The sequence below is a fragment of the Coffea arabica genome, chromosome 3e (assembly GCF_036785885.1).
Source record: "Coffea arabica cultivar ET-39 chromosome 3e, Coffea Arabica ET-39 HiFi, whole genome shotgun sequence".
Classification (NCBI taxonomy): domain Eukaryota; kingdom Viridiplantae; phylum Streptophyta; class Magnoliopsida; order Gentianales; family Rubiaceae; genus Coffea; species Coffea arabica.
In genome coordinates, this window is record NC_092315.1 from 6281524 (window position 1) to 6290697 (window position 9174).

Below are 9174 nucleotides of genomic sequence, written 5' to 3' on the forward strand. Positions count from 1 at the left end.
TCACTTCACAAGAAGCATCCTGGCATAAACTTGGATGGGATAAGGGGTCCATTCCAAGATTCTCATTTATCCTTTGGTTGTTATGCGAGAGCAGACTATATACCAAGGATAGAATGAGAAAGTGAGGAAGATTAAGTAGTAACTTTGAATGTGTGTTGTGCACTGACGTGAAGGAATCGATGAATCATACCTTCTTTAAATGTCCTTTTTCAGCTGCCATTTAGCAAAAAATTCTAAAAATGGTTTCAGTTTTCAGATATCCTTTGCCATTTGGTCAATGGAATTTTCTTGGGTTTGTGGGCATTGGATGTCTACATCCTTTAGTGATAAATTTCGAAGGCTTGCTCTAATTATCTCTATGTACTTCATCTGGAAAGCCGGTGCTATTCCAAATTAAAAATATATCTGTTATGGCAATAGCAGGTCAGATTATCGATGTCATCCGGTATATTTGAGCCTCATAGAGAGATGTGCCAAAGATTCAGGAGACTTGTTTGCTGATTGTTGAGTGGGGTATTTCCCAAAAGTGTTTTGATAGAGTTTGATAGATGAATAGAAATTTGGATTGTAAAAAGTTGTAGAGAATTAGTGATGTACAGTTAGCATGTATATGCTACTTTGAATATGTTTCAATTCTCTATCAAAAAAATTTTGCAATTTTATTTGAAAAAAAAGAATAACCTATTGAATTTCATAGAAAAAGCAAGCTCCCATTGTATACTTATATTAATATAACTAGTGATTGAGACACACCCTAATTGGTGTACAATTAATAGAAGTTACCTATATGAAATTTTGTCTTTATAAAGTCTTTATTTTCGGTCACAGTCAAAGCTATTAATATTTGAAATATTGGTATCAAACCATAGCTATGTCCATAAAGGAATTAGTGGACCAAAAGTTTGGGAAAATAATTAAGCTAAGAATTCCTGGAGGCCAATACTCAACCTATTATGACTTCACCCTAGAGTGCTCAATTGAAATGGTCAACCCCACCTTCTACCCACTTTAAAATTAATTTGATGCTGCCACATCCACAAGTCAAAGAATCTTTGGTGTTGGAGTAGTGGTCCGTGACTATGACGGCTCTTTTATTGCTTGCCTTGCAAAGAAATTCGTTGGTACTGTGAGTGTAGAAATAGCGGAAGCCCATGCTGCTAGAGAAGCGGTCTATCTGGCAAAAAATCTAATGATTCTAAGCTTTATTTTAGAGGGCGATGCAGCTTCAATTATTAGGCTCATCCTTGATAAGGAAGACATCCTATCTGACTTAGGCTCGATTATTGAGGATATTGCATTTAGCTTTACTAGATCAACATTGTATTGATGTCAAATGGATATCAAGGGAGGCAAATAAGGTTACGCATACCTTAACCAATCAAGCTAAGAATGCTAGCCTTTCTAAATCTCTTTGGAATGTTCCTCCAATTTTTGTCAAGCAAATCATGATGGACGATTTCCAACAACCTCAGTAATAAAATTTTTCTGTTTGTTTTCTTATAGTAAAAAAAAAAAAAACTCTAGCGGCAACAGAGTTCATAGCGGAAGGAAATAAAAAAAAAATTTACAGCAATTCATAATTAAAAGACCAGAAATCTCCATCTATTCCTAGTACATATTGAACCATCTTCTGAAACTGCTGAGAAACTTGAATTCATCTATCCTTGGTTTCTTAGATTTTCCTAGTTTTGTTTTATTTATTTTGTGAGTAAGGTTGCATTGAAATGATTTTGAAACAGAACAAGAATGTTAAAGGATAGGTGGACATTTATATCTTGATCCTTTGGTGCTATTCAAATCAAAGTTTGATGAAATTGGTATGCATGAAACTGTGATGAACATTCTATAACCTCACAGGCTCGGTATCTTGAATGCGAATCATGGTACAGTAAATAACGTGATTGTCTTGATCAGGCTTTGATCAACATGTTTCTTCTAATTACTCAACAATATAAAGGTCACCACTAAAAGTAAAAGCATGATTGGGGAACCTAAGCAATTTTCTTTCATCAGAAAAACAAACTAAGCATGTTTCCTTAGCCCAAATACAATCAATCAGCAAATTTATACGTTGTCCACAAACATTATTATAACCAACAACATCAATGTCGCAAATGAGGCAATTAGAAACAATCTTATCAAGAAAAAAAGGATAAAAATTGAGTTGCCCCAACTCAAAGCAAAGCCCCTGGAAGAGCACCAAAAATCCTTCAAAGAGTACAAAACAAACAGAGAAAACCGGTACGCAAATAATAGCAAACAACAAATCTTCAAGTCTTTGTATTATTAATATAGAATGACCTGCAACATATGACAACCAGTGTAATCTTGTCAATGTTGTGAATCTGTCACAGAAACACATCTAATAATTATGCTAATTAGGGAAAAAAAAAAACACCATGGAACTTGAGATTTTTCTCATTGGAAATGTATTTTACCTTTAAAAATATATTTTTGCAGACAGTTAGAAAACCTCTCTTAATTACCTGTAATGACTTCGTGGCCAGCAGTTTTTCCCAGATTAAGCGTGTCCTGCTACCATAATTACAGAAGCCACACTTGCGGCAGTATTCAACACATTTGCCCCAATTGATGCACTGTTCAACCAGAACTCTCGTTTATCTTTCTGGAAAGTCAGACAGAAGTAAGTAATCAATCAAGTTATACTAATACCACAGCCAACTTAGAAACTAGATGATCATTGATGATTTCATCAGCCAACTTCCTAAATAGATACATTAATTTGTAGTTTCCTCGCCTTTTGCTGTTCAAGCAGTTCATTGGTGGCACGAATCCCTTCTACGGTGCGGGCTATTTCTGACTCCAGTTGGGCCAATTGTTCGGTATCTTGATTCCAGTTTGCTTGTTTGACAGCAGCATCTAAAAAGACAAAGTTATACACGAAATTTCAATGTAAATTGGGGCATATCTACGGTGATGTATGATTATGACGTAGTTTACTAGTAATAATACGTACCTTTGAGCTGGTTCTTGAATTCAATGATGTATTTGTGGGTCTTCATAGCTACGAGTACTCCGTTTTTCTTTAACTCATCCACAGCTGCTTCCTCGAATTTTGCTCGAATTGCATGCCTCATATGTTCCACCACAGAAAGGTAGGTTGGCTTAACAACCTAAAGCATTTTGAACTCTTTAAGCAATGAATATACAAATTTAGCTGAGAACAAATAATACATAGTTGAATTTTCAATCGATGAATAATAGTTGTAAATCAAATTTAACTTCACCAATATATCATTGTAACAATTCCTAGGGTACCTTCATGATGTTTTCAATTAGCTGCTTCCTGCTTGCGTCCCTTTTGGTCTCATCATAGTGTTGAGCTTCCTCATCATACCTGGATAAAAGCTTTGAACAATCATCAATAACCTCTTGATAGATTTAACTATCCAAATTATCAAAAAATATGAGCACACAATCAGCAATGCAAAGGATTTTTTTTTTTGGGTACGAGTTTCTTTGTGGAATTTATAATCACACCATGCACATAGAATAATAGTTTGGATTACATTTTCTAGAGAGTGTTCTGGGAAAAAGTTACTATAGTACCTTTTAGACTATGATATATTTAAGATAAAACGGTAACTGAGAAATGTGCAAAATAAATATAGCATCAGACTAAGGAATTTTACATAGTACTACCATAAAGAGTATCAATTCTAAAAACTCGAGAATCCTAAGGATATTGCAAGGCACACTTACTCAGACAGATTAATGGCAATTATTGGACTGACTTTAGCGCCAAAGCCTTGTACTGCACCTGAGATTGCATCCTTCTCAATTTGAAGCCAGGACTGGGAACCATTTTCAATGAAATTACAATAATTAATTATTATGGTCACGCACATATACATATGTCCTGTGAAATCCAAATCAAAAGCAAGAAATGTGTGCTTGTTACCCTATTCTCGTAAAAATTCTGATACTTCTCTTCAGCAATTTTGTTACAGCGTATTTCAGCAACCATGATCTACCAATTAATTGAAAACAGAATATTAATTAACATTGCAAGGAAACTGAAAACAGTATACAAGACCACTACTACAGTGACTTTTAATTAATCAATTAATTAATGTTTTTACTCGGTAATGAGGTAAGTCAAGGTCCTTGTCCTCCTTAATTTTGTCCCAGATTTTCTTTGCATAATCAGCAAAACCCGAGGCTGGCGTACTCCCTGCAGCACCTTCACCAGATGTAGAAATGGAGATAATCCGCTCTCTCAGACCAGCAACCTTCTCAATGGAATATCAAATTTTATTGGAAAAAAAAAAAGACGAAAGGGTTAACCATGACCAAAAATCGCCAAATAATAATAATAACATAAAAAAAGCAGACCACACACATCGATAGACAAGTGTGTGAGGTACAGTAAACACCATATTCGTACTCTAAGAGAGAATGGAATATTGGAAGTATAAGTACCTCATTTTCAAACTGTTCTGGCTTGTCTTCAAAATTCGATAGTGCTACCACTTTAATCTGAGCAATCACAAGCCGATAAATCAAACAAGATATACCAACTAAGATTTTGATTTAAGTTCTCAAATTTTGATTTTGTTTTATTCAGTCGTTTATTTTCGGATTTTGTTTTAATTATATCACTTTGGAGCTCATGTCATGTTGTAGATCGACTCAAGATTTGGAGGATAAAGTATACCAGGAAAAAACTAGGCAAGTTTCATGCTCTAGGTTTATTTAATTTCTGCTTCTGTTTCTTTCTTGTTTTCGTCCTTTAGTTTACACAAATTAAAGAATAGAATTCAGATCCAAATTAAAAGAGGGGAAAAAGATGTGCAATGGTTCGCCATATCGTCCGATTTCGAGATGATTCTGACGATATGTAATCGGAACGGTGCTTGCCGGTACGAGATCGATGGCCAAATCAATGAATGACCTGTCTCCGAGTTGACTCCAGCTGACTCAGCTCGGCTGATATTAGCCGAGTCAATTCAACGAGACAAGAAATCAGCCAAAATTGGGCGATTCATGATGATCCGACAAGCGATATAGAAGTTCATGGAACGTTTTGATATTTGAGTATATTGATGTTTGGGGCTTTCTCTGAAGCTTTTTTCATTTTCTAGTTAAGATATGAGTTTTTTTTCATGAATTTTGATGATAAAATCATCTTTTTCAAACAAAAGAATCATAAGGTTTTTGGCCAAAATTTTGCTTCAGTAGAACTGTAGAAGGCAGAGCCGAAGTTCGCTAAAGAAGACGATGAGCAATCTCTAGGTTTAAATTTTAGACAATTAAGGCAAAGATTTCACACTATTTACCAAAATATCACCTATATTCTCTACTATATGTTGGTTTAACCGTGGCGCCTATGCAACTACTTCTTATCTTTTTCAAAATAAAATAAATTTATAAAAAGGCCAAAATCCTTTTATGTCTTAGTATGATTAAAAAAAAACCATTTTCACTAAATAAATATTCTTCATTTTTCACTAAATAAATTAAAATTAAAATATTTTATGGTAAACTTCATAAGTATTAGCTATCGCAATATACATATTAAAATTAAAATATTAAAATGAAATACTTTATGTAATCGCAATAAATTAAAATTAATGAACCATGTACAATTTTTTATGAAATTCTCTATTTTTTAGTAATTTTTTTTAAAATTTTTTGAAAATTTTTACATGTTATAATATACATATCATCCGATATTCAACCGATATACTGTAACGGATGTGAAACAATTGCGACCATGATCCGCAATCGCGAATCATGTGTGCAAAGATTATTAGAAGTCGCAGGTCTTACATTGAAGAAATCTTCTAGTGAAGCATTCAGCTGTGCTTCGGGCTTCTTCATTCCTCCCATATCTACAATATTATATAAAACATCAGTAGCACGATATCATGAGAATTTATAACAATTACAGATGATTTTTACCTTGTACATTCCTTCTTTCAGCTGTTCTTCCAACTTATCCAGAGGGCACTAGATTCAAAACAATTCATCAGATGAATTGTTGTGATTAAGCACTAGTTAATTAATCAACGGAATATCAAGAAAATAGAAAAGAAAAGGAAATAATAATCTATACCTTGTTTTTGTCACGGAGAACAAACACTAGATTCACCTTTCGTCGAGTACAAAATTTTCTAATCATTACCTGAGGAGCACAGTGTTATAGAGATAATACTATATACCACAAACACCAACAAATTATTGAGCCGTGAAAGTTGCTTACCTCAAATATAGTTCGTAAGAGTGGCCGATTCCCTCCATTATTAAGGTTAACAGTATAACACTTCCTGTTTGATTAATAAAAAGTTGGCTTAATATGTTGTATGAAGTACCTCCTTCGATGAGTAGATTTTAAGGAGAATATATATACATAAAAATTAACAACTTCAGCTACATTTAATGAAATTGAATTACCAATTTAAAAGTTTGAACATTTATGGTACCTTGAGTTAATTAATCGTAAGAAAATAGCGGACAATTGCTAATGAAATTACTGAATAACATGTCCATAATTTTGCGTACTGAAAATGTTAAAATGTAGAGTTGACTTCGTTAAAAAAGAAAAAAAAAATAGAGACAACCGTGGTTGGCAAGGAGGCGATATTATATAAGGGTAAATTACATACAACCTCCAATGGTTTCGTCTATTGCCACATGATCCACTTAATGTTTCAAATATCCACTTTATGCCCTTATGATTTTATTTAAAGTGGAAACTTTATGAAAAATAGCCTATGTAACATCTTTAATTGAAATACCATTAGTGCCCTTACTTAAACATTAAATCGGTTGATAGCTTAACTACCTTATATAAAAGTAATGCAAAAATTACAAGGGGACAAAGTGGATATTTATACAAACCATAAGGGATTTACATGGAGATTAAAATTTTATCACATGTACTTTTAGAGCGCGTTTGGTATAAATGCCGTAATTAATTGTGCATTCCATCCATTTTTTCACTTTATATAAACCATAGGGGATTACGTGGCTATGTTGAAAACTTAGAAAGGATATCTGACATTATGTAAAATTGCAGGGTGTTATAAGTAATTTACCCTATTTATAAGGGTAAAATTGTCCTCCTATTCTGGATAACCAACGGAAAGTATGTGACTCGACGCACTTATGGGTATAAAGTATATATCAGTCCATACTAACTAGGGGTGCAAACGAATCGAGCCGCTCCCGAGCGGCTCGATTCAAGCTCGAGTTCAAAACATTAAGCTCGTTAGCTCACGAGCTCGAGTATATATATATATATATATATATTTTTTTTATTTTTATTTTAATAGTAAAATTACATAAATATCCTTAATATTTTATTATTTATTAAGAAAAAATATTATATTATTTATTTTTTTAAAAATAAAATAATTATTTTTATTTTTTTCGAGCTCGAGCTCGAACTCAAGCTCAAACTCGGCTCGAATCGAGTCGAGCTCGAGCTCGAGCTTGAAAATTGCCAGCTCGTCGAGCTCGAGCTCGAGTTCGAGTTCGAGTTCGATGAAATTAAGTCAAGACTCGGCTCGATAAGGCCAAAACTCGACTCGGCTCGGCTCGTTTGCAGCCCAACCAAATACCAAATTGGTTTATAATGGGTTAATCATATTTTATCCCCTTAAAGAATATCCTATTTCTCAGTTTACCCCCTAACCTTTAATTTTGCTCACTTAACTCCCTTTAGGACAAAATTGCCCTTGCACTATTTTGACTTTTCATTTACTTTGTTTTCCTTTCTTTTATTTCTTTTTCTCTTTCTTCTTTTTAAAATATCTTAAGATTGAATTAAATAAAGAAGAAAGAGAAAAAGAAATAAAAGAAAGGAAAACAAGGTAAATAAAAAGTCAAAATAATGCAAGGGCAATTTTGTCCTAAAGGGGATTAAGTGAGCAAAATTAAAGGTTTGGGGGTAAACTGAAAAATGTGGTATTCTTTAAGGGGATAAATGGAGAAGTGATAGATGAATTTTTTAAACTATTCCCTCTTGGATGCTTACCTCTTAAGAATTTCAATAATCCTACTTGATTAACTTTAACTTTTAAAGCTGTTTATCTTTTCTCGAATTTAGGGAAAGGAAAAGACAAGACCGTTTGACATTGTGCTGCTTAAATTTAAAACCAAGCTTACATGTTGATTATGACTGTGTTTGAAACAGCCAAGCAAAATAGCGCAGTTTGTTTCTCAAACTTCGTATCATCCTGGAAAAAGACACAGGAAAACTGAATCAGAAAGTGAAGGCAATCAAATCTGGACAATTTAACCAGCAAAGTGGAGCACTCTTTACACTAATTAAGGTACGGTTTCCTAAGACATGTAAACTCTGTCATTTGAAGACAATAAATTTGAAAACTACCTCTCGCTCTGAGCCATCACTTCCTTCCGTATCAACAGCGAGGATTTCAGGGCCACCATTTGGATTTGGTAATGGGCATTTTGCCACCCAAATACCTTTTGTCGTTTGATGCCTAATGAGGTAATTAAAAGTAACCCAGAACAAAAAGAACACACAAGAAGTTAAAAGGGAAGGGGAGGGAGAGAGAGAGATATTGTACATGGATTATATAATTAAGCATGAAATTTGTCATTGTTATTAAAAATCGAATAAGGTCTTCATACATTCCCTGGCTGGCATCCATCACTTTGAATTTAGTGGAGTGCAGAGAATTCATAAGTGTGCTCTTTCCTGCATAAATCAAAACTTGCTGTGTAATTGGTCCCAAATCACAGATTTTGACTTGGATGGAAATTTGTAATAACAACTTGAGATGCACCCAACTAAAATATGTATTACCGGTACTTTGCACGCCGAAGACGGAGACAACAGCAACGGGACGGCTCACGGCAGCCAGTTTCAGATCATCTACAAATTTTGAGTTGAAATTTCCATCTCCATCTATGAGCAGAGTTGGATGGTTGCCCTCAACTTGTTGTGCTGAAGAAAATATTCACCTTTTAGCTAGTTATGCAAAATAAGCTGATAAAGGAAGCATAAATATATGAAAGAATCACCATCCTGTGAATCAAGAACTTACCCATGTAGACAAGATGAGAGGATGGAATTTGTGGAAGGAGGTAGAAGTCGTGCGAGATGATATCAAGAAAGGTTTATGACGGAGAATGGGTTGATGCAATCCGTGGTTTTCCAAAAGTGTGGAAAGTTTTGGGTGA

The 9174-nt window shown here is 34.1% G+C and overlaps 1 protein-coding gene across 3 annotated transcripts; it reads right to left on the minus strand.

Moving 5' to 3' along the window:
• Window positions 1–1916: 1916 nt before the first annotated feature.
• LOC113736916 (protein ROOT HAIR DEFECTIVE 3-like) lies at window positions 1917–9174 on the minus strand. 3 transcript variants are annotated; one of them, XM_027264123.2, is made up of 13 exons: window positions 6227–6251; window positions 6080–6148; window positions 5926–5973; window positions 5794–5855; window positions 4444–4500; window positions 4104–4253; window positions 3923–3991; window positions 3724–3815; window positions 3280–3358; window positions 2978–3134; window positions 2759–2880; window positions 2487–2626; window positions 1917–2301 (listed from the first exon to the last, which is right to left on the minus strand). In XM_027264123.2, the coding sequence occupies exons 4-12, from the start codon at window positions 5851–5853 to the stop codon at window positions 2522–2524; spliced, it is 891 nt and encodes a 296-aa protein (XP_027119924.1). In that variant the 5' UTR covers window positions 5854–5855; window positions 5926–5973; window positions 6080–6148; window positions 6227–6251; the 3' UTR covers window positions 1917–2301; window positions 2487–2521. The 3 variants fall into 3 exon arrangements, 2 of the variants coding, with proteins under 2 accessions (XP_027119924.1, XP_027119922.1); XM_027264121.2 differs by having other exon boundaries at window positions 2738–2880; XR_003459856.2 differs by lacking the exons at window positions 1917–2301; window positions 2487–2626; window positions 2759–2880; ... (2 more) ...; window positions 3724–3815; window positions 3923–3991 and adding exons at window positions 8134–8204; window positions 8360–8471; window positions 8623–8689; window positions 8798–8938; window positions 9039–9174 and having other exon boundaries at window positions 4142–4253; window positions 6227–6290.